Below are 24,908 nucleotides of genomic sequence, written 5' to 3' on the forward strand. Positions count from 1 at the left end.
AAAGCTATCTCTGGAGATTCTATTTGTATCAAATTAATTTGAAAACTCACCTTCCTTTAGTGGCACTGGTTGAGAAAGATTTGTTAGATTTACTTTTAATGATCGATTTTTAATTTCAGCTGTCTACAAGGTGCATCACCGTACCCATAATCACTTCGGTTATTTGTTTTGGGTAAAATTCTGTGTTGATGACCAAGCAATAAAATAGTTTTTAGTTATTAATGGGACAGTTACAATGCAATAGCATAAGATGGAAGTATGATTGGAAGATCATAGTCCTACATTCTAATTCAAAAGTTCCATCCTCAATCTGAGAGTTAGTTGAGATGGTGCTACCTTGGAAAGACAAGAGAATTAGACGCTTCAGGTGTATTATTGCAAGCTAAGAATAACTTCCTTCGAACAGTCTCATCATAAAAGATGAAAAGTCGCATTTTCCTTTTTCAAGAATTAGATTTCCCTATTTTGCTGGCACTGGATACTAAAAGGGTGTTTTCTTTGTCAAGAGTTGCTCCATTGCTCAGATCTTTGGACTACTATCTGAGGCAAGCACATTTTGTATATTTCTTTTACGCAAATGTGACTATATGTGATGTTGAAGAGCTTCCTATAATGCAGTACTAAGAATTACAATGATTTGCTCTCTTTGCAAAGTGCATAGCAAAGAAGCTACAAAATGAGTCTGCTAGCTAACTGAAAATGCAGGAGACTTATCAAATTTATAATTTTATTATAATTTGGATCAAGGTGACATTTGAAGAGCAAAGAAAATGACTATACAAGAAACTTATAGAACATTCATTTACATAATGGATACATTTTTACAGGTTAAAGAAAAAAGCTTAAAGCACATTATTAGAATGATACATTTGATAATGGCAGATACACTGGCACCATTTCAATAAAAGACGGTGTCTAACATGATTTAATAACTATTAACACTGTACGATATAGAAGTACATTTAAAAAGTAGGCTTATATTTGTCTTGCTAAGTAGTAGTAGCAAACTGATGTCCTGCAAGAGTTTATTGAAATAGTTGTGGGGCACATTTGCACAGTGTCTATAAAAACAATGGGGGAAAAAAAAGAAAGTGCTGGAATACATCAAGTGTTGGTCATTGACGGAGAGGGTAAAAGCTAATGTTGTGTGCTTAGTGGACTTGTACCAACTATTTCTAATTAAAATCAAGCACAAGATATTACACCATTAAAAAGGTATACTCGGTGGAAGAAGTATTCTTTAAAAAAATACTGATACACTGCTCCACGGTAATCTGGATTCAAGAATCATCAATAATTTTGTAAGGGCACAACTTGCACAAACAAAAATACTAATTTTTAATACTTGCTTGTGTGACCAACCCAGGAACTGTGACCAACCATTTCAAATATGTTTTCTTAACAGCAGTAAATGCAATCTGCTGTCCCTCTTGAAGAACAAAGAAGTCATAGTCAGAGTGTGATTAAACAAATAGTACGAAATTAGACAAAATTGTCACACTGAGACATGCTGTTTATATTTTGATGTTAAGGTGTATAAACCTTACAAAAGAAATAATAAATTAGAATTTGTCATGTTTCACAAAAATGTGAGGCACTTAATGCGATTGCTTCAATAAGAGTTTGTTTGGCAATGGTGTGGATGTCATCCATACACTGCTGGCCGCTCAAATAAGCCAAATCTAAAAAATTTAAATTCTCTGTATTCTGACATTTTCCACATACTCATAAGTTATAAAATAAACACGGGTCTCTGTGAACATAGAATGGTGTGTTCGAAAAAACAGAGAAGTTGTAATTCGGAACATTCTGGCTTTGGTATTTTAGTAGCAGTGTTTAGTTTAGAGCATTAAATGGAACCAACTATGTTCTCAAAAGAATGCCTGCAACAGTGCGCACACAGAAAATATAAAAGTATTCAAATGAAATTGGTGATTGCCAGATTTATGTTTGTGTCTATTCTTACACAACCTGATGCACTTTGCAGATACCAAAATAATCTCCAATTCAAAAGCCCAGATGCTCCAGGAGGGGGCATTAGAAATGCTATGTTGTTTTACACCTGTATACCATCCGTGTGCACACATTGTTACGCATTCTACCATTACGTGAGTTTATAATCACTATAACGAAGGTCTAAGGAAGACCAAATCCTGTTTAAATGGTTTTCATTGGTGTTTATGCAATGCTTGTGCCAGAAGAGTTCACACACTTACCCGAGGTTTCCCCCATTCTCAGTTGTGGTCCCTGAAAATCCAGACGTAACAATGAGGAGGAAAAGCAACATAGGGCAACTGATACATTCAGTAGAAATTAAAGAACCAGAGGCTTATCTTGGATGGTAAAATGGCTTCACTCAAGTGGACATCTTGATCACTCAGAACAACCCAGCACTATTTTATGGTAGACAACAAATGTAGCTTTTACTCTTATGTACGGACGTTTGGACTGACTGTCCCGTAAAGGCATGATATTTGGTGTATGCTTTTTGCTGGCAAACATTATGGTGCTGGCATTTTTCAATTGAAAAAAGCCTAATCACAAGATGTTAGAAATTGGTTGGGTTCCCCCAAAATTTTTTTTTTACTTTGCTGAAAATGCAATGCAAAACTGGAAAATTTACATCAACCATAAAAAGCTATCGAGATATATTAACACAATGTTTAAGTGAGTGATTCAAATGAATGGGAAATATACTTTTATATTTTCTTTTGACAATACAACAAAAATTACACAAATTAATACAAAAATATAAAGAGGCAACTGTTAAACCCCACCAGCTGTAAGTAAAATATAAAAGGCACAAACATGGTCTTCTTTTTAGGGGACACTTTTAAACTGTCATGGTTTAAGGTGAGAATAGAACATATGGCACAAGTGATTACCTCGTCTATACAATACATAGCCTGGTATTGGGAGGAACACAAATTATTTGATTTAATATACATTTCCACTCACTTTACTTCCTTAAAATTGAGCTTCTCTAAAATCAGAAATCCCCAGATACACATTATTCCTTCTCTTTTCACAATGCACTTTACCTTTTTTCATCTTTTAGCAGCCTTAGCCGCACACTACAAGTTCCACCAGACATAAATCCAACAGCCAATATCACAAAGTTCATAGATAAGCTCAGCTAACCATGTTTCAAAGGAAGAGAGATCTCATCAGATGTTCATGCTAAAAAGATATTCTGCACAGTGCTTTATCGTGTTACCAATATGGAAATAAAGGCAGGCATACAACACACCACATGAGACAACTGCAGTCAATACAAGCTCTTTTTGGAATTACACTACTATGCCATAGAAAAAATATTGAAGGATTTGGCCAGAATATCATTGGCTGTCTGTGGCACAGTCCACAGGACTCACAAAATACAAAATCTCACCCATAGCAGTGGTGGAACATGGTCAGCGTATGCTTGTCCAGATTAAAATTCTCTCTTCACATTTCTTCAGTAGAATCAACTTGCACATACCTTCATTATCTTACATACTGAATCTTGCTAAGAAGCTCCAATAGATTTGCTTTCACAAGAATGATAAAAGTGAGAGGAAAAGCAGAAAAATCAAAATAAATTAAATTGTGACCTCAAAAACATCCAATGTGGTGATATCAGTTTGTGGCGGATTGGTGCAACCATGCAGTCCCTGAAGCATAGCCTTCACTCTTTGACAATCATCCTTGTTACATTCTTAAGGTAACCCTTTAAAGGACAAGGTGCCTACTGCCATAAGGTAGGCTTAACAGTTGAAAGTGTAGACATGATGTGACTCATTTAATTATAAGAATACCAATGTTTGGTCCACTTCTGCGCATTTTGTCTTCTTTTTGCTGTCTTCATACTATATGCAAAATGGCACTACAGCTCAAAAAGAACCAATCAGCTTGGGGATTACACTCAATTGAACTCGCTGTGGTGTAATTCAATCCGGTCTTTGCCTCATCCTTTTTCTGTTCCTCTGTCACCCAAAACGTCCTGCAATATCAGGACAAGTCATTTGGAAAAAGTATATAAAGTTCATATGGCCTTGGATTTAGTTTCCCTTTCCACACTCTTTTTCTTTTACTTTATACATCATAGAAAAATGCCATCTTGAGACCAGTGGTCAAGTGTCTGACACACCGCGCTCCAGGTGAGAAAGGCAATGAAGTGCTCGTTATGGAGTCTGCACATGTAATGTGGGGCAACTTCAGTTTTTCTTCTGAGAACCGATCATGACCTTTGATACAAAGTTCACAATGGCGCTGGCAGGTTGCTCTGGATCATGTTCTGCAAAAAGGTGGCATATGTTGTCGTTGGCACTCCCTTGCTTCCTCGCAACAAAGCCAAACACTCTACATAAGAAAATAAAGAAATATTAATTATCAGATTACGGCAAGCTTCAATATGACTAAGGTAAGACACGTACTCCTAAAACTTCCTGACTGATGCTCAATTAAGACTGTCAGTAAAGAGGAAGTCTTTTACATGATATGGATAAATGTCTCAATCACCCCCTTCCAAACAACCTTCACTGAACTCCTTAAAAAAACCAAAAGTTGGAGAGATACTGTGTTGTAGACTCTATTATGCTCTCCTATGGCTGTCATCTTGAGGGATGTAAAAGGACATTTGTGGCATCTCTCCGCCCCTACACCCACAAGACAGAAATGTAAGGATAACGCATATCATCTTGTTCACTACTGACCAATCCCCTGCCTTAATTGCATTCTCTGAAATATGAGAGGGTAGACTGTCACACTGAAAATTGCTCTTAAGGCTCTACAGCACCTCTTATGAGCAGCAGATGCTTTAGGTGGAAATGATTGCAGGTAAAGTAGCATGAATTCTACTGACTTAAAGGCAAATAATCAGCTCTCCCAGACCAAAGAAATTAGAAGATAGGTCACTGGACATCGTATGGATAGATGATGACAGATATTTTAAGTTGAATATAGCTCTTCTTACATTTTTACGCTAGTTCAGCTATTCTATTTCCTTTACAAGAGGGAAAAACTAGGTCCAACACATACACACAATTATAACGGGACACTTTGGAGCTACTTACTTTGCTGACAGTCCGTCTTTTGTCCATCTGATATAACAGGAAAAAAACAAAGAGAATAGAAAAAGACAGAAGAAGTTAGGTGTGTCACTTCTAAATTTGCATTTCAAAATAAACGTACATTTTATCTGCAAATTGAGGATAGTGATGGCTAAGTTCACTCCACCAGTTAAGCAACAGTTGCGAAATCTTATCCTCAACAGAATCCAATTGTGGTGAAGACTAAAAGGTTTCACAAGGTAGTTAAATCAGTATTACTTTTAAGTATGTACAAATGAAATTGGTAGCATACCAAAAAAGCTGCTTTAGACTGTCTGATAGAGATGGAAGAGAATAATATACCTGTGGAACAACTGCAGCATAGTAAAATGACTTTTCATTGTTAGCGTATGGCCAATTCATGATAAAATTCAAAAATAATGTGCAGTTTCTTTATTGGTGCTCATTTTGGGGTAAAGCAATGCTTTAAAGAGATGTTCATGAATTGGTATGAGAGATAACCTTTGGACTCAAGTAAGAAGTCTTTCTAAAAAGTGACAATTAGAACCGACGTTGGAAAATAAAAGACAGCACCAGAAGGTTTCAAACCTTGCATTGGTGCACATCTCAACTTTTTGCAATTCACTAAATGTTCCCACGTTACGACAGGAATCCTACGACAGTTGTAGGTTTCCTGGCACACTCAAGGGATATTCTAATGAATACTACCTTCTTATGCAAAAAAAAAATCAGAAGAGAAAATCAACAGCACCCGCGCAATGCAGTTGCTAACCTTTCTATTTTAATTTTCTACATTAGGAAAAAAATATCATTGTAGGAAAAACCCTTCCTTCCCTTCCCCCTTGTACAGTGAAAAGGGATTCAACAATTCCCTTAACAGTACATTTTCGATCCCTATCAGGGTGGAAAGAGGTTGTAAAGTTTGTGAATACCTAATCACGCACACGTTTGTTGGTGTTCACAAACTCAAAACCATTTACAACTTGTCACACTCACTAATGGTTGTAGGTTTAGTCAGAAAAATCTTAGTGTGGGTAAATTCACTAGCAAGTGCAAATTTAACATCAGATTTAGAGAAATGATTTTGCACACGTAAAAATAACTTTCCAGGGTTACATCACACTACACATAATTAGCCGAGCAAACGGGGCCTTTTGTCTTTTGTAAAAAACTAAATCATTGAGTGAGAATTTGCACTGTATTTAATTTGGGGCAGATCACCTTCAAATGACATATTATAATTTCAGCTTCATAGACAACTGGCATGAACCTCAGAAACCTCAAACTCACCTCATAAATAAACCCTCATGTAATTAGTACCTTATTGGCATTAATTGTTAGGCAATCCACTGGCTGGTTGAAGGTCATCACTTAAGATATTCTGCTAAAGCATTGGATGTACTTGAAATTTAGGCTCTTTACCCTGCCTCATTAATGTAATTATGACATTTCAAATAATTAGACAGAAAAGACTAAACAGTTACATTGAAACATGCTTACTTTCTCTCATGTGGATCCAGGGCACAAAAAATGACGGTGTTGACAGGATAATGCCTTCGGAAAAAGAGCCTGGGAACAAAAGATAAAAACAATTGTATAACAATGCGAACATGATTGCGGCATCGTCAAAACAGTTCCAAAGAAACCAGAAAGTAGCTAATATGCAAAAGCAGAGGCATAATGTGTGTCCTAAAATATTATGGGGGCATCCTCAGGCTCAAAGACAGTATATGCTTCAGTAAGACAAATATCTCATTACAGAAAAAATTGCATTCATGTGGACATTTCGTTCCAACAAACTAATGCCTGGGCGTGCAAAAATTACAAAACAGTATTATCTGGAAACACAGGATAAAAGGACTTTTTTTAGAAGATATTTATTTGCTGAACACAGGTTCCCTTGTGAGATTTGCCCACGAGGGTAGGTATCTACTCACCACCAGGGGAGAGGGGTAGAGTAGAAACCAATTCACACAGTGATGGTTTTCTAAGACATACACTGGTGCCCCCTCCTCCTTGTCTATTTTTGGAGAAGTTGGGTCAAACATAGATTGTCAACTGGAGCACACACGTTGCCCCACTCGCCCGTTGACAGTCACCGACTACGGTTCCTGTTAGAACAGTCCCACTATCAAAAGCCTCTATCCATCACATTCAGACCTTTGCATATTGGGTAGGTGGCTCCTGTATTCTCGCCTACTACCACACTCCCTTTTTGAATGAAAACCGTAGACTTTGAAGGCAAATATCTTAAAATACGATATTTTAACAGCAGTAATGAATTATGCGACTCTGTAAATCCCACACCTATATCCTTACAACATAGGGTCTATTGTGGGTCGGAAAGCAGAGGGTCTGGAGAGATTGAAGAGAAAGGAGGGAGGCCTTTACTGGCAAATGATTTAATAAATGCATGAAGGCTTGTGCAAAACACTTGCAAAAGATAAAAGAACATACTAGGCCATGGATGTATCTGCACATAGATATGAAAAAAACAAAGCAGATGCTTCAACACCATCTGTCTATACAGTAGCATTTGATTGACCTACTTCCTCTGATTGTCAGTCAGCGTAATCCCCTGGGCGGACACCTTGAAGTGCACCACAGTTGAGATGGGCGGTGGCTCCTGTATCTGTGTAATGCTCAGTGCTTTCTGCACTGCTTGATAGCCCGTGAGGGACTCCATTTCCACCGAGTTCAGATACCAGACATTGCATGCTGTGGGGGGAAAACAGAAGAAAAAGCAGGAAAGGTATTTAGTTCAAGGACGTTTTGAAATGACCTGTGGGAAAAAAGAGTCAGAGGTTTTGAAAAATGTACAGCATACACCTAAACTTCATAGTGGGCTATTAAGTGTGAATGAATATAATGTGTCCAATAACCTTTTACAGATCACAGCCATACATATATGTGTGCTAAAATATCCATAAAACTAAATGTAACCTTTAATTTAGTACTATTTGCATGATGCACCGACCTGGCCCAATCTTCCTTTTTGGATAGGTATAACACAAAAAGCATTGTTGTAAGACTTCAGGTGAAAAAGAGCAAAACATCATGTTCTTTTCAAAAGCTAGCAGTTCACTGTAGAATTTTGTAGACTCTTGCCAGCTATAATCATTGCACAGTTGTACATTCAAAGAGACAGTCCAATAAGTTGAGTATCCAGCTGCAACAAATTAAGACCAGTGGTACTAAGGCTTTAAAAGTTAAATGGTTTCCTTTCATGGTGAACACTGTCATTTGAATCATAGCTCTCCCGAACTGAATAAAGTTGATGTAGCTGTTGTTGAAGTCATCTCGACCACCATAGATTGCAGTGTTATGGCCAATCAGACATGTCAAGATGTCTGGGGACTAAGCCAGGACAAAGTGAACAGCTAAACGACCACCATCCTAAGAAAGTACAGCGCAACTAAGGTTAAAAAGCCCTTCATTTTCCTGTTCAGACATATGCACCCCTTCCAAGTTCACACAGCAAATGGCTGCATTTCAAAGCCAGACCCCCATCGGTCTCCAACACTTATTGAACATAACTAGTCGATATTCAATATCTAACGGATTAACTATTAATCATGACAAAACGAAGGTTATGAGGATACATTCAAAGAAGGAAACCTCTAAATACTCCTGGTATATGGCAGATTCACTAATCGAAGTAGTTGACCGATATAAGTATCTAGGTGTGATCATGGATAACAAGGGGTCTTTCAATTTACAAAAAGAAGCAATTAAAAGAAGAGGCATTACAATAGCGGTAGCCATAAAATCAATCAAACAGAAAACGCCCGGCCCTAGCCTTATTCCACTTCTAGAAGCCTGGCAAGTAAAACTCATCCCGGCATTCACGTATGGGAGTGAGTGTCTGAGGGGAAGAGATGCACTCACTTTGGACAGAACTGTCTCAAGAGCTGCCAGGATAATATTTAATTTACCAAAGTACGTCTCGCCAGCCCAAATAAGGCTAGAATTCGGCGTGCAAAGTCAAGAAATAGCCCGCAAAGGAGCATACGTTAAGACCTGGTATAGGATAAAAAAATCTGAAAAAGGCACACTGATCTCATATCTATGGAATGAAATACATCTAAGGAAGGAGTGTGCAGCAAGGACCTATTTGATAGCATCAATAGAACGTCTGGGTCTCAAGGAACTTTGGGCCGCCTCAGGGTCTTATCATTGTTTTAAACAAATTGTTAATAAGACAGTGAAAAAGCTATCATTAGTAGAAGACAAGGCGGCACTTACAGAAAGAGCCCACGGATGGTTTGTGGTTCACAGCTAAGACAAACTCTCTCCACAACCATACTTAGGCACGGGATTCAATAGAAAGAAGAAAGAAAAATATCTTTATCTTCGATTGGGTATTTTGCCATCTTTACCGAATCTTCCTCCGTGGAAGCGTGTCCAGGGTCAGTCAATATGCCGCCTATGTGAGGATGCTAATGAAAGTGTATTACACCTACTATGTATATGCAGAAAGCTACAGGCCGAACGGCAACAGCTACCAAAGCCGCTCTTTGTTAGAAAGCGGATAAGAACCTGCAGACAGGCTGTGATGGCATGTTTTGGAGGTGGAGATGTACAGCTGGCGGGTCGCTTTGTCCAGTTCATGGAAGTGGCAGGGGCAAAAGCTCTTGCGTCAAGTGACTGGATCGCTTAATTTTTGCATCTTATGGCCCCTTAAATCATTATATTAAAGCAAAACTGACATTCTATGCTTACCTAACACTTAGTCGTTATATGCTTGAGTAGTAAAGCTAACAGCAAATCTTTCTTCACTGCTGTTAACAACCAACTGATGACAAAACAGTCTCTCTCTCTCTCTTTGATAACTGAGCCTTGCTTTCTTAATTGATGGACTGTGCAGACATTTACTGTTAATCTCTTTGGGGATGTTAATACAACTCAAGAAAGTTTTATATGTTTTATTTAAATGGTTTTAGGATAGGAATTCTGCTGCTAATACGCTTTTTACATGGAAATTGTAAAGGTTTTAATTAACCAAACAATAAATATATTACTTACTTACTATTTCAAAGCCAACTAACTGGTTTTTCCCTGATCAAAATGTATTTAGTTCACATTGATATAAATGGTAGTCTTTAAAAAAAAAAATCTATCAAACAGCGTATGACACCTTTATGTGTATCTTTCAGTCTGAGATGGAAACACTCTCTAGAGGGTGGGTTTCCATCTACGAACATCTTAAGTGTATCACTGAAATCCAGTAGACATTATGCTATTCATTATGCAAGGATTTCTAAGAACATAGACTTGTGTTCAGGGCATATTCAAACACCTTTTTACTTCCAGTAAAACAGATGCCTTCAATCTGCTGTACTTGCCTCAAAGGCATCTGTCCAAATTCTAAGCCACTCCACAAATCAGGGCATTTGTTCGCAACAGAACATAATAGAGCAGGCATTTTACAATGTTTCTGCCACCTTGCTGGCTGTAGAAACTGCTTAGTTTCGAAAAACCACATACAAAATAATTCTTCCATTAACAAGCAAGAAGTTTTTTAAATTTTTCAGTAAAGACGACAATTCATGCAGTCCTCTTGATTTTTTTTTAACTGTATTGTAGCGTTTGTATTGTGCCTTACTAACCCTTATTCAAGGATCCAGGGCCTTCTTGGTGGTTAAGTAAGTAGGTACTCAGTTTCTTACTCATGGCTGGTAGTGTGTTGGTTTGAGATTAGTCTGAGAGCAGTACGTTATGTGCCATGCATGATGTGACAAACTCCACAATGAATGTGATTTTTGGTAAACACAGCCCTTTAATGAGCTTAACTACTTTAAACCTAATAATGTATTATGATTCAGATGAGAAAAATTCTTCACCGCTTCCAACGATTACTCATTTCTACTGTGAGAAACTAATAAAAACAATTTCTCACCCTCTACCTTGAAGGACGATAATATACTTATTCACAAGAGGTTTCGACTTTGATTACCATCACAATAAAAGAGTAAAACCTCAAAAGACAATGTACTCCATCAGAATGACATGCCTCCTACCCATAATTGCTGTTGTGGGTGCACCGTAAGATGGCACAATATAGACAGCTAGCACTATCTGGCATGGGTACCAACACTTTCTCAGAACATCCTTGCCAGCCCCAACTTGTTTTTGCCACAACACCGACTGGAATACCGACATCCAATAATTCACTAGGCAGTCTTTCATAATCATCGAGTCTTATTTTAAGTGGCAAATTCCTTCCAACTGCATGTATAACTAGAAGGAGGGGGAAAGATCTGTAGATAAATGAAGGAGCTGTATGTTCAAGGCCAATCAGTCACTTGGACATAAATAGGACAGTTATTTGAAATTTCCACTGCAGCTTTACAGCGGATTGACAACACAGAACAGGAGGTAGGTCAGGAAACAAAGCCCTCAAATGTTCCAATGAAATAATATAGAGGGCCAGAGAGCTAACAGTAGTTAGTGTAGCTAAATGTAAATTGTTATTCTGGCACCCAAAACGTGTCAATTCTTTTGTAAACTGGCCAGATAAAAAAGGGGCTGGTTACAAGTGAAGCAATGTTACAAAAACGCATTCATCTTTAATAATACAGGAAAAAGAGCAACACCAATGTTGATAAGAAGCAAATGACCCTGGCCATGACACTGTTCACTAATGAGGTCTACAGTTAAAAATGTGTCCTCTTCTATCCCCCACCCCTAGACACACAGTTACTGATGAATAAAGTTTGAGGTATGGCAGCCCTTTTGTAAACTTAGACTTTCAGTGGATTCCATTACAATGCTCGCCAGGTATGAACCGCAGAAGATAAGCAAACAAGCATTGAAAATGCAATAGGTCTCGCCTTTGATTAAGTTAAAGCCATTTGCTTTGCTAATGGTATTGTATAACAAAGCAAATGGCTTTAACTTTATGAAAGGCGAGATCTATTGCATTTTTAATGCTTGTTCTCTCTTGTTCTGGGTCCAACTCGATGAGGTATATGTGCTGGTGGGCCCCACCTGCCAGCAACAGCTCAAATTAAGCACTGCAAATGAGCCAATTCTACACCCCAGCGGAACTAAGCAAAGATAATGTTCCACACAGACCCAGAGCTCAATCTAGCAGTTCACTATACAAAATATTCCATGACTAAACAATATATAATCCTACTCCAGCTTTACTAATGACCATCCAACACACCGTATTAACAATGGGAAACACGACAAATTGGAATATCAACAGAACAAACGTCAACAAGAATGCCAGAAACGTAAAGGGTACACAGATTGTGAAAGCACCTGGGAACCATAAGATTGTGGCAATGCACTACACTGCATTTAAGATATCATATTTGCACTCGAGTTTCTATGTTGCAAAGGAGCAAGAGTGACTCGCACAAAATGGCACTACATGTGGTTAAGTGCAGATACTGGATTTGAAGCGGGGTTATAAGATTCTGAGAGTAGCACTTTAACCGCTAGCCATCATGTCTTTCTAATATTGAAAGCTTGGTGCAACAAACTAGAGCTAGATACAGAACACCCAAACTTTTGTGTTTCCTTTCTAAACACTAATCAGGCCTTTGAGAAGTCACGGTAACTAAAAGCATGGCACTGGACAAGGAAGACGGAAATAAGCACTTGGGAGTGATACGGCAGAAGAAACCAAAACTCGGGTAAATCTGGTAGGAACTCTCTGGACCCTGAATTTGCGTTGGATATACCAGAGATAACAACAGCGGATGCAAGAGGCTTAGCCAGTGCTCACGCCTGGCAATAATGGGCACAGGAGTTGTGGCCCCACAAGACCCCAGTCCAGTCTTTGACCAGCGGAAGAAAAAAAACACCTTTCTTTAGGTCGCATGCTGGTGCTTCAATGCAGTGGCAATAAAATCTGTTTAGTGACATTTCCAGCACTTAAAACATGTAATTTCAACTGAATAACCAAAGTATTGCCACTTTCTTTTAAACGTAACTTTTCCAGTTATTTTCTTTTGCCCCTTGATAAAGGACCTACATTAAGTGTTAAATAAAATATCCTGCTGCTTTGGATTATGCATTGCCCTGTGGGACATCTTTAATGAATTTGCCAAACACAGGATATTATTTCACATTTATTAATTGCGTTGGCGAAGCGCTCGAATAAAGGCTTCCAGAGCCAAAGAGGATTTTGGGGCCGCCACCCTCATCATCCCGTGTAAGGCACTGGCATTTTCAAGATTATATGTCCCAGAGGGAGGGTTAAACGTACAGACGGGCAGGCAACACAATTGGTTAACTCGTGCCTTTGAAACCGAAAAAAAGTGTTATGGAGAGTTCTGTAACTAGAACTGATCAGAGTAGGGAGTGCTGGGCGAGGGGGCAGCACGCGCCATTACACCACCTGACTGCCGCCGCGGTCCGCCGTCCACCTTAACCAGCATCCAATGCAAGGGCCGGCGCTGCGTCACAGCCTTGGTCTTTTAGGAATGCTTGTGTGAGGACTTAGGCCATATCTGAGCACATTCCTCAGCCTCTTCGCCCACAACACAACCACCTCCAAATTCCCATGATAAATATGACTTACATTTTTGCGGAACATATTAAAATAACCTGGCAGAGTGCTTTATTTGAAAATGTGTTTAGTCGTTTATCGTCTCATTGGCATGAGTTATCCAGTATTGGTATCTTTCATAGATTCACATGCCTGAATCATTCCCCGTCGCCGAGGCGGGAGTCCCCGGTAAATAAAAAAGTAGTGCCAAAAGTGTTAGTAGTAGGCCCAAAGAAAAGGCCTAAAGCCTAGATCTTAGCAGCCTATCTACCTCATTATGCAAAAGAACCAAGAATTTGTTAACAACCAATCAGACACCAGCACCCTTCTAGAACCCTCTCAGCAGACCCTGTTCTCCTCAGATTTTCCTAGCATGAGTGGGAAGTAAATGTCCCAAAACATAGAGAACTGACTCTACGGGGAGGAGGGTGGGTGCATGTGAATCTATGAAAGATACCGATACTGGATAACTGTAGTTACAGGTAAGTAACTTGTTTTCTTATCCAGTATTGGGGTATCTTTCATAGATTCACATGCCTGAATCAGTATAGCGAGCAGTATACCAAGTATACAGTCGTTTGCGGATCGTGGGAGACTAGTGCTGATACTCCCCAGATGCATCCACAACTCGTTTACAAAAGGTATAAGAAACCCAATCTTAAAATTCGAAACATGCAAGCAACAAAGAGAAAGTAGTATGTAATGCAATAACATTCAAAGTGAAATATATCATCATTCTAAACATGCCATTGTCATGCTGTGAGAAAGTGCCCTCTTTCTTGCATGGTATGCCCCCACTTTTTGCTAAATTGCTGAATGTACTTTGACTGAGTGTACCCTGGACTCCTGCCAATCAGGTGCCCAGGGCCTATGTTCCGTCCTTAAACACACAAACTCCAAATTGGCAAACCCTGGCCACATGTCAGCCCCATGTAAATGGTACCCTAGGTACCCAGGGCCTTGTGACCAGGGAAGGCCCCTAAGGGCTGCAGCACTCATTGTGCCACCCTTAGGGGCCCTGTACCCTTACACACACACACTGCCTTTGCAGGCTGAGTGTCTGGGTGCAGGACAAAATGAAGAGTCGACATGGCACACATCCCTGTGTGCCATGCCCAACACCCACACTGCCAAGGCATATGTCAGTCACCCCTCTGACTGGGTGCCTTATGCCCATGGTGTGGGCACAGGAGCAGGAGCCCTGTGCCCCTACAGTACCCAGGTCCATTCCCGGGCACTGTAAGTGCAGTGCTGCCATTTAAGAGTATATGGTGCTGAGAGCTCGTCAAACACGAGCTCCACAGCACCATAATGGCAACACTAAAGACTGGGAAGTTTGGTATCAAACTTCTCAGCACATTAAACCCACACTGATGCCAGTGTGAGATTTAATGTACCAAGCACCCCAGAGGGCATCTTAGAGATGCCCCCTTACAACTAACCTACAATCCACGTCTGCTCTGAGGCTGCCCAGGCTGCCACACAGCAGACACGTTGCTGGACCCCTGGGTGGGAGAGCCTCTGCTCTCCCGGGCCTGCAACAATGCACATCCTGGGTGAGGTGATAAATCTCCTCCCCCAGGATGAGCAAAGGGAAGCTTCAAAGGCCTGCCACCTCTAGGAGTTTCCCCAGGCCACTGCAACCCCCCACTCTGGCGGGAAGCTTGGTCGGAAACCCCATACAAGGACAGGGGATGTGCCAGCCTGCCCACCCCACCCCTCAGGTGGGGGAGGCGAGGTGAAGCACATCTCCGGGCTCTCGTCATCTTGAAGATGGGAGGCCCTACCCTATCAGGATTAGGCTACTGCCCCCCTTCCACAGGAGAGGGGCAGGATAGGGGGTGTACCCACCCCAGGACAAGGACCCATTGGTCTCTGACCTTCACCTACCTGTAACGCCCCTAAATCTAGTATTTAGGGGCACCCTGAACCTTCCATCCCCAGATTCCAGATTCGAAAAACTACAAGAAGAGCAAGAAGAACAAAGACCTGCCCTGCAGCTGCTAAAAAGGGAAGAAGACACCAACTGCTTTGGCCCCAGCCCTACCGGCCTGTCGACTCCAGGACCTGCACCAGCGCGGCATCTCTCGTGGCCAGCAACCTCACCAAACCCCGGAGGACCTGGCTACCTTTTGGCTCTAAGCCCCTGGGACTCCCATGAGTAGAGGCTCTACTCAGAAACCTATTTCTAACCCCTGGCAGCAGCCCGGAACCGCGAACCCAGCACACTCTGCACCAGCCAAGCCTGGCCAGTGCCGGAGTGGACAAAGACCCTGAGGACGACCCCACGGCGACTGTGACCGCGAGTCCGGCACCCAAGGACCCCCCTCAACATTCCGGAAGAAGCCTGCAGCCTCGGACCAAGGTGCCCCACCCCAACCGCGATCATCAGAGGGTAAGATTTCCCGACACCAAAAGGCACCCCTGCACGCGGCGCCCTACGGCCCCCTGTGCCCAATCCCGGGGTACCCACCTAACCTACAACTACCCAACTTACCTCTCGAAGTGTTGGTGGTACCTGAAGCATCCTCGTCCCCGAGCTTGCAGCCTTTTTCCTAACCGGAACATTCCCATTGATTTCCATTGAGCGCCCGACGGCTCAAAAGCACCCTGCACCCCGCCGCCCGAGTGGCCCTGGCAGTGCAATCTCTACACTAGCCTACTTCCCCACTTGCCCTGAGTGAGTGACCAGGAGCCCAGCTCCCACAGCCGCGTGGCCTGCTAGTCAGCAGCCACCAAACCAGGCCCCCCTATTCTTCATAGGCTAACATTGGGCCTAACTCTCTCTGCACCCGGCCGTCCTGAAACCGCTGAGGGTGAACTGACTGTACCTACCTGACCCTGGGAGACCCCCGAGTCTATGCCCAGAACTTCAACTCTGCCAGTCGAGAACTTACCCTTAAACCGCGAACTTCATTTTCCTCATAGGGTAACATTGGCTGGCTTTTTCTTGGAAATTCTTCTAAGTGTGAACTTTTCAAAACTCAAAATATTCACCAAAAATCAGCCGAGTACCAAAAACGAATTTACTCACCTGCTCTTAGGTGAGCTCCCAGTGCTGGATCTTGGTGCCCAGCACTGACTCTGAAAAGTACCCACAACTATACTTACCTTTAACTCATTTTTCTTCCATAGGAAACCATTGACTGCTTTTCTGTGAAATTTATTCTAAGTGTTGATTTCTGCAATCTTGAAATATTCTTTTAAAATCGTACAATTTCTGCAAACGTAATTACTTACCTGTTTCTGATAAAGACCCCAGTGCTGAGTCTAGGTACCCAGACCTGGATTACAAAAGTAACGATAAAGTACTCTACCTGCAACTTGAATTTCTTGTCATAGAGATCCATTGAATGTTTTCTTTGAAATATTTTCTAAGTGTCAACTTTTGAAATAGCTAAATATTATTTAAAAATCAGTACAGTAATTAAGTCGACTTTCACCACTTGATTCTGAATATTGTCCCAGGGCTGGATCTAGGAGCCAGACCTGGAATTCCAAAAGTAATCTGAAAAGTAATTTATTACAAATAACCTGAATTTACCATTGAGCTCAATGCATTGTCATGTTTAGGAAATAGGATTGTTTATTGCAACCAACTGTGACTATTTACAAAAATCCATTGCTTATTGCAAAAATATTTATACTCAACCTCTCATTCTGAGAAAGTATATTTGTATTCCCTTTGTGGTTCTAAAAATAAAACAAGCATATATTTTATATATATAAACCATTGGCCTAGAGTTATTGAGTGTGTGAGACCATTTGCTGACTGAGTGTGTACAACAAATGCTTTACACTGTCCTCTGGTACTGCCTTACTGCTCGACCAAGCTACCACTTTAGAGAGTAAGGTCATACCTAACTTTAACCTCTATCAGCCCCTGGGGGACTGTGGACTCTGTACACCCTGTACCTATTAGGGAACAGTATATACGGAGCCACTTTCTCACACATGCTAACAGATATCAACATATAACATGTGAAAAGTGGAGAGAAGGTACCTGAAATTATCTCAAAGAAAAAGATGTTGCAGGACAGATTGTCCGACCGCTGCATCGCCTTGATGCGTAGATTGGAGGCTGTAATGTCTCGTAAAAGTGTGAACACTCTTCCATGTCGCAGCGCGGCAAATATTCTCCAGAGTCACACCAGCAAACAACGCTGTAGACGCTGCTACTGTTCTCGTGGAATGGACCCTGGGTTTTCGTAACAACGGCCTGTGAGCCTTGTCATGGCAGAACTGGATTGTTGATGCTATCCATCTGGCAATAGTGGATTTTGTCACTGCATTCCCCAGGGTAGCTTGGCCATAAGCAACAAACAATTGATCAGACTTTCTAAGGTTTTTTGTTTTCTGAAGATAGAATTTGAGACATCTCTTGATATCGAGAGAATGTAAGGCTCGCTGCACTGGAGTAGATGGATTAGGAAAGAAAGTTTTTAACTTCACCGGTTCATTAAGATGAAACTGTGACGGCACCTTAGGAATGAATGTCGGATTAGTTCGGAGGTGCACGTAGTCTTGAGTGAAGCGTAGAAAAGGTTCCTTCACAGTGAAAGCTTGAATTTCACTCACTCGTCTAGCTGACGTCAGGCCAAGAAGTAAGGCAACCTTCCAGGTGAGGAATTTGAGATCAGCCTTGTGGATAGGCTCGAATGAATGTTTCATTAATTGCATTAAGACTGTGTTGAGTTCCCACTCCGGTGGAGGAAGCCTGACCGGAGGAAACTCCCGGAAAAGTCCTTTCATAAACTGCTTAATTAGAGAGGATTAACACAGAGAAGGGCCATGAGCCCCCTTTCTGAATCTGGAAAGTGCGGCTAAATGGACCTTGACTGAAGGGAAATAAAGCCCAGATCTTGCCAAATGTAACAAATAAGGGAGGATCTGTTCTGCAGGAGCTTCCACCGGGTGAACCTGGTTTGTTTCACACCAACAGCAAAAACGTTTCCACTTTAGACGGTAAGTTTTTATCGTGCTGTGAGCTCGTGATTTCGCTAATATATCCCTACAGTCTTGAGGGATATCCAGATCCTTGAATTCTAAGAAGTCAGGAGCCATGCGTGTAAATGTAGGGACTGAGGGTCCGGGTGGAGTACCTGACCTCTGTTCCTTGACAGCATTGTGGGCGTCGGAAGAAGACGGATCGGCTGGTCCTGGGATAATAATAGAAGCTCCTGAAACCAATACTGGCGTGGCCATCTGGGTGCAATCAAGATGAGACGACAGCCCTCCAACTTCACCTTGCGTATGACTCTCGGTATTAGAGGTATCGGGGGAAAAGCGTAAGCACAAATCCCTGACCATCGCATGGATAGGGTATTCCCCCTTGACCCCTGTTGAGGGTATCTGCTGGCATAAAAGCGGCATTTTTTGTTTTCTTTTGTTGCAAACAAATCCAGTGTTGGCGTGCCCCAAGCTCTGAATACTCCGAGCACTTGAGCCTGCTCTAACTCCCATTCGTGGCAATCCGATTGGGATCTGCTGAGCGTGTCTGCTAATGTATTGCAGAGACCTCTGACATGTTCTGCTCTGAGGGTTATGTTGTGGAGTGTGACCCTTTCCCACAACTCCTGAGCCTCTGTGGATAGAGTTGCTGATCTTGTCCCTCCTTGCTTGTTCACGTAAAACATGCTGGTGGTATTGTCGGTCCGAACCAGAACCGAAGAACCTGCTATCCTTGGAAGGAAAGCTTGCAGAGACAGGAAAATTGCTCGCAATTCCAGGTTGTTGATGTGCTTGTTCTTGTACTCTGGAGACCATTTCCCCTGTATCTGTAAATCTTGGAGATGACCTCCCCATCCTTCCATAGAAGCATCCGTAGTGAGGACAAAGTCCGGAACCTTCTGAATGAAAGTGAGCCCTTCTGCTGAGTTGGGTGCGTGGGACCACCAACGTAGAGCGCTCTTTATGCCTGGAGTCACTCTGAGGATGTCGTCGAAGGAACCCACAGCCTGCTGCCACTGAAAGTGTAACTCCTCCTGCAGGGGTCGCATCCGAAGTCGTGCCAAAGCGACGAGGTGTATTGCAGACGAGCACATCCCTAGGAGCGACGCGAACATCCGGACAGAAACGGACTTTCTTTTGGAAATCAGGATTGCCAACTTTAGAAGACGAACCTGCCGTTCGTGAGATAAGAATGCCTTGCAGCGGACGGTATCTATCAGAGCTCCCAGAAAAGGCAGGACCTGCCTTGGGTGTAACTGAGATTTGCTCCTGTTCACAGTAAGCCCCAGAGAGTGGAACAGATGAAGAGATGTTGCACAGCTGTCTTGACTGAGCTTTCCGAAGGGCTTTTTAGTAACCAATCGTCCAAATACGGGAAGACTTGGATTCCCTGGGATCGTAACGCTGCCTCCACAGGAGCTAGGCACTTCGTAAAGATCCTTGGGGCAGATTTTAGACCAAACGGGAGCACTTTGAAATGATAATGGGCGCCAGCCACGGTGAAGCGAAGATACTTGCGATGCTTCGGATGTATTGGGATGTGAAAGTAAGCGTCTTCCATATCCAAAGAAGCTAGAAAATCTCCCTCGTTGAGACAACCTAGAATTTCTGCGAGTGTGACCATGCGAAATCCCTGCTTCTTGAGGAATTTGTTCAGGTTGCGAAGGTCTAAGATCGGACGCCACTCCCCTGATTTCTTCTTGATGAGAAAAAAGCGGGAATAGAAACCCGTCCCTTTTTGAAGTGTGAGAACCTTCTCGATTGCATTCTTGAGGAGCATCGTTAAAGCTTCTTTGAATAGTAAGTGAAGGGGAGGGGGTCCCTTGGGTGGTGTGTTGGGTGGCTTGGTGACAAACTCTAAGGTATGACCGTTGTGTACCAGGTCCAGAACCCATTGGTCCGACGTAATCTCCTGCCACTTGTTCACAAAAGTTGAAATTTTCGCACCCACAGGGAGGGGAAAAGGAGTGGAAGGCACCCTGCAGAAATCATTGCTTCCTTGTGGTGTCTCGTCCTTGATTCAGACGTGTTGGTTTGTCTGTACGAGAACTGATACGATTGTCTATACTGAGGCTGGTACCTATTCTGTTGGGTTTGATACCCTCCTCTGGATGAAAACCCACGGCCTCTTTCTCCTCTGAAGGTACCGCGCTTATACTGCAAAGAGCCCAAGGATCTTGCGGTATCGGTATCAGTCTTTATTGCCTGGAGTGCGTCATCTATATGCTTTCCAAACAATGATTCGCCATCATAGGCCATATCCAATATCTTTGTTTGGACCTCTGGCCTGAAGGTGGTGGCCCTAAGCCAACCTTGGCGTCTGAGTATGGCTGCACCAGCCAGCTGACGGAAATTAGTATTGACAATATCCAAAGCGCAGTCGATAGTCTTGGACGCTGCACGCTCACCCTCCAACAAAACCTTCCGAGCGTCTTGTCTGTTGTCTTCTGGAATGAGCTCAATAAAGCTTGCCATTTCTGACCACGTCTGGCGGTCATAACGCCCTATCATCGCTAGCGAGTTGGCTGCTCTGATGGATGCAGCTGCCATTGTGGAAAATTTTTTGCCAATTAAATCCAGGCATCGCCCCTCCCTATCCGGCGGTGTAGTAATAGGTGCTGCCGGATTCTTAGATTTTTGTTGGGCTGCCTGCGAGATTACCGAATTTGGCCGAGGATGGCCAATGAGACAGGAAGGACTATTGGCCGGAGCACGGTATTTTTTGTCTATCCGCGGGAGCACCGCTGGCACCGATGCAGGATTTTTCATAATTTTGACTCCTTTCTTCCAAATATAGTCGATGATTGGGATAGCTCTGGTGACCTTCCTTGACTCCTCCTTAAAATCATGGCGAAAACAGTCAGACTGTTCAATGGTAACTGGTAAGTGGAACCTGGTCGCGGACCGCTGCATAAGATTATGAAACCCCCCTATATCCTCTGAGGGCGAATCAGATGGTAGAGGGGTGGGTGGCAAAGGCATAGGGATTATATATGAATCCCAAGGATCTGCTGGATCTGGTTGTTCACCCTCCTCGACCTCTTCCTCAGAGGCTGAATATTGAGCTTGACGCGGATCCTGTGGAGGATCAGGAAGTTGAGGTGTTGGGACTGGATCCTCAGGCACAGGCAAAGGGTCCGGAAGCGGCGCAGTTACCGGAACCTGCGGAATGACTGGCTGCGTTGGAAAACGCTGTCTACAATCTGCAAGCATGGCTTGCAGGTCTTGAATCAGAGTTGAAGGCAGATGTGACATCTCGCTCTGACGAGGTTGTTTATAGTAAGGTTTATGATGCGGGACGATAATGTCCTCTTGATAGTAATGTTCTTGATAATTGTCCTCTTCCTTATCATCATCGTCCTCTTGACATTTGATGTGCAGTTCAGAAGGATGGCGAGCAATTCCAAAGGGCCCTTCGTCCTTGTCATCCTCATAGTCATCATCCTCACCCTGCACATATGTTTCCAGGAGATGTGAGGGAGTAAGCGGTGATATATCGCTACAGTCGTGCCTCTGAAAAGTCTTTAGTTGAAAACTCCTGGTGGAAATAGGAGTGGAATGAGAGGGCGCCATTGTAGATGTCGTAGACGGAACAGGCAAATCTCCTGATATCGTCGTCGACGGGCTCTCAGTGGATACTTTTGATGTCAACAGGCTTTTAGTGTCCATCGTCGACGAGGCCATCGTCGACGGGGCTATCGTCGTCGTCGACGGGGTCTTCGTCGACGGACTCGTCATCGACGGGATCTTCGCCAACGGGCTTGACGGGGTCTTCGTCGATGGGATCTTCGTCGGCAGGCTCTTCGCTGGCGGAATCATCGTCGACAGGACCTTCGATGACGAGATCTTTGTGGACACTTCTCTCTTCAACGATGAAGGCTTCGACGCGGACTTAGTCGACGACGACTTAGTCGATGATGGGCTTTTTTGACAGGATAGTAATCCTCGTCGACAGAATAGGAGAGGTAATGGACACCATCGAGATGGTTTCCGTCAATGAAGGAGTAGAAGAAGTGACGTGGGGGGGGGGGGGGGGGGTAGGAAAATGTCCCGTGCATTATTTTTACTCATTGGGAAGCAACGTGGAAAGAGTCAGACGATCACTGCTATTGAAAGGTGAGACCTGTGGCAGCTCAAACGAGATCTGCCCCCACTGAGGCGTGGAGCAGATAGGCACACCCGGGAAGCAGATGGTACGATCAAACTAATTCCCGAGCAGTCCCCTCGAAAGTTTAATTTTTATGTTATTTGGGACTCACTGCTCTAGGGAAACTGTGTGAGAATCTGGAAAAACAAGGCCCTCTACCCCGCCAAAATGCCAGGGGGTGCTGGAGTGGCAACACTCGCCCTTTGACTCCTAGTGACTACACAGGGTTGTCCCCTTGTGCCACCCTTTGCACCTATTGGCTGCTGTGAGGTCAAGCGGATGACAAGAAATAGAAACTACTGCCTGTTCTTGTCACTGCTTTCATGACACCCGAGGCCACAAGTACAGTTGAGCAAGCCAAGGTTGAACCCCCCCATTTCTCGCCATGGTGTGCACATCTGCTCCCTCGCACTGCCTACAATATCCCCTTAACCGTGTTGTGGCAGAACTGCCACTGCACAATTTATGCCCATTCCATCATTGGCCTCTCTGCTGATACGTGTTCGGTATTGTAACAGTGCCTGTCACCATCTGCACTCTAAGGACACATCTATTTGATTCTGTGCAGGTACTTCAGAAGCTGCATATATTAAGGTTTTTATTTTGCGACATAGATGTGTAGTGCAGACTGAGTTGCCCCGCAGTAGATTCCAGCCTCGACATTCAGGAGAAACGAGGCTTACGCAGTGGGTGCATTAGACCACCATGCTGCTAACGTACCAGTCCCTTGTCTCACACCACAGACTCTTCCATCTTTAAATGTAAACCATGATATCAGCTTAAGCTCTGCAGAGCGGACAGATCACACCTTGACGTCACGACCAAGGCTTCCATGTAACACACCAAAGGGCCTCTGGGTGTTGTAGTCTGTGCTTCATGTGAACTAATGCACCGGATAGGGAAAGCCTGGGACAGGAGTCGTGCTGTGCTGAAATTGCCCCCTGTGGCAAATATAATGTTGAGAGATGTGTAACTGGGAGCTGAAAAGGTCTCCAGATTAACGGATTCCGGAACCCTATTCCCGGCTCCTCTACTGACAATCTGTGTTGCCGCGTGAGTCTCCATTCACTCTGCTAGAATCGGCCGCGAATTACAAACCTCACCGCGAAGTGCCGGACAAAAGTCCATGCTGCTCTTCCGGTTTGTACACGACAGTCACTAGCGGAAGTAAACGAACGGCGTGACACTGAACAAACAACCTGTCCTCATGAGCAAGGAGAGCCCGGGCAGGCGGTAACATGGACCCAACGCCACGAGCTCAGGGGTGAGTGAGTGGTTGCACAACAGTCCTCGCACCCCGATATCTGACGCAATACTGCAGCCATTATATGGCCCACATTCCTTCGCATTTGATGTACTCACCTGCGGGCGGCAGACAGGGGACATTAAATTACGGGTGCCGCTCTCTTTCCCGGCTGTCCCGCTCTCCCTCTCTGGCCTGGCCTCTGAATGCCTGCCTTGACCTTCCCTCAGAGCCACGCGCACTTTTTCCAAATCATACGCATGAGCCCTGCTCACTACCAGGCAGCCAGCAGACCACCCCACCCTAAAAACAAGCACTTGAAAGCGTTCTTGTCTTTATGGGGCCATCTGTTTGAAACACATGGCCCCATAAATAGAAGAAAACTTTCACGACGAACGCAAGGCAGACGAGGCTGTCCAAATGGGACGTCCGACATAGCCGAGCGAATACGTCAGAAGGAGCTCTTTTCCAATGGCTGGCCACCGTTTAGCATAAATGGTGACGCCAGCCAATGGAAAAGAGGGGCGGGGCTTAATACCCCTTAGAAAATACTTCATATCATTAAATCTCGCCAGCGAGATTAAGCATGCCCGCAGCCTACGCCAGGCGAGACCTAAAAAGTATCACCTTAAAATTACATTAAGTCTTGCTTGTGAAACGACAAAATGTAAAAGGCTACTGCACCATGGGTACCAAGTGCTTCCCCTACTGAGGGTAAAATGTAAAATTTAGTGTGTGAGAGCGCCCTGATCATCCGCAGTTTGTGACAGCAGCTGGTACGGTGACGACTCTAAGAGTGGAGGGTTTCTAAAAATAAAAAAAGGTAAGGAGGCTACTGATGCTGCTAACAGAAGGGTTTTGTTCTAGAAATGCTTTCATCCTATCGAATAGCATAAGAACTTCAGCAGTTTTCTAAACTTCGAATGTGAAAATACATATGCTGACGTTTCACACTGTAGGTATCTTCTAGGAAGCAAGGCAGGTCCAGTTTAAGTCATGGTATGAACAAGCTTA

The 24,908-nt window shown here is 43.3% G+C and overlaps 1 protein-coding gene across 7 annotated transcripts in view; it reads right to left on the reverse strand.

The window, feature by feature from the left end:
• Window positions 1-713: 713 nt before the first annotated feature.
• Window positions 714-24,908, reverse strand: part of TNS3 (tensin 3) — a 784,915-nt gene continuing 760,720 nt past the window's right edge. For all 7 annotated transcript variants that reach the window (XM_085607385.1, XM_085607384.1, XM_085607387.1 and 4 more), the window contains 4 exons: window positions 7,601-7,769; window positions 6,552-6,620; window positions 5,055-5,081; window positions 714-4,341 (listed from right to left, as the gene is read on the reverse strand). In XM_085607385.1, coding sequence (XP_085463511.1) covers window positions 4,197-4,341; window positions 5,055-5,081; window positions 6,552-6,620; window positions 7,601-7,769 — 410 coding nt within the window. In that variant the 3' untranslated portion in view covers window positions 714-4,196. The remainder of the gene's footprint in view (window positions 4,342-5,054; window positions 5,082-6,551; window positions 6,621-7,600; window positions 7,770-24,908) is intronic.

The sequence above is a fragment of the Triturus cristatus genome, chromosome 5_2 (assembly GCF_964204655.1).
Source record: "Triturus cristatus chromosome 5_2, aTriCri1.1, whole genome shotgun sequence".
Lineage (NCBI taxonomy): Eukaryota > Metazoa > Chordata > Amphibia > Caudata > Salamandridae > Triturus > Triturus cristatus.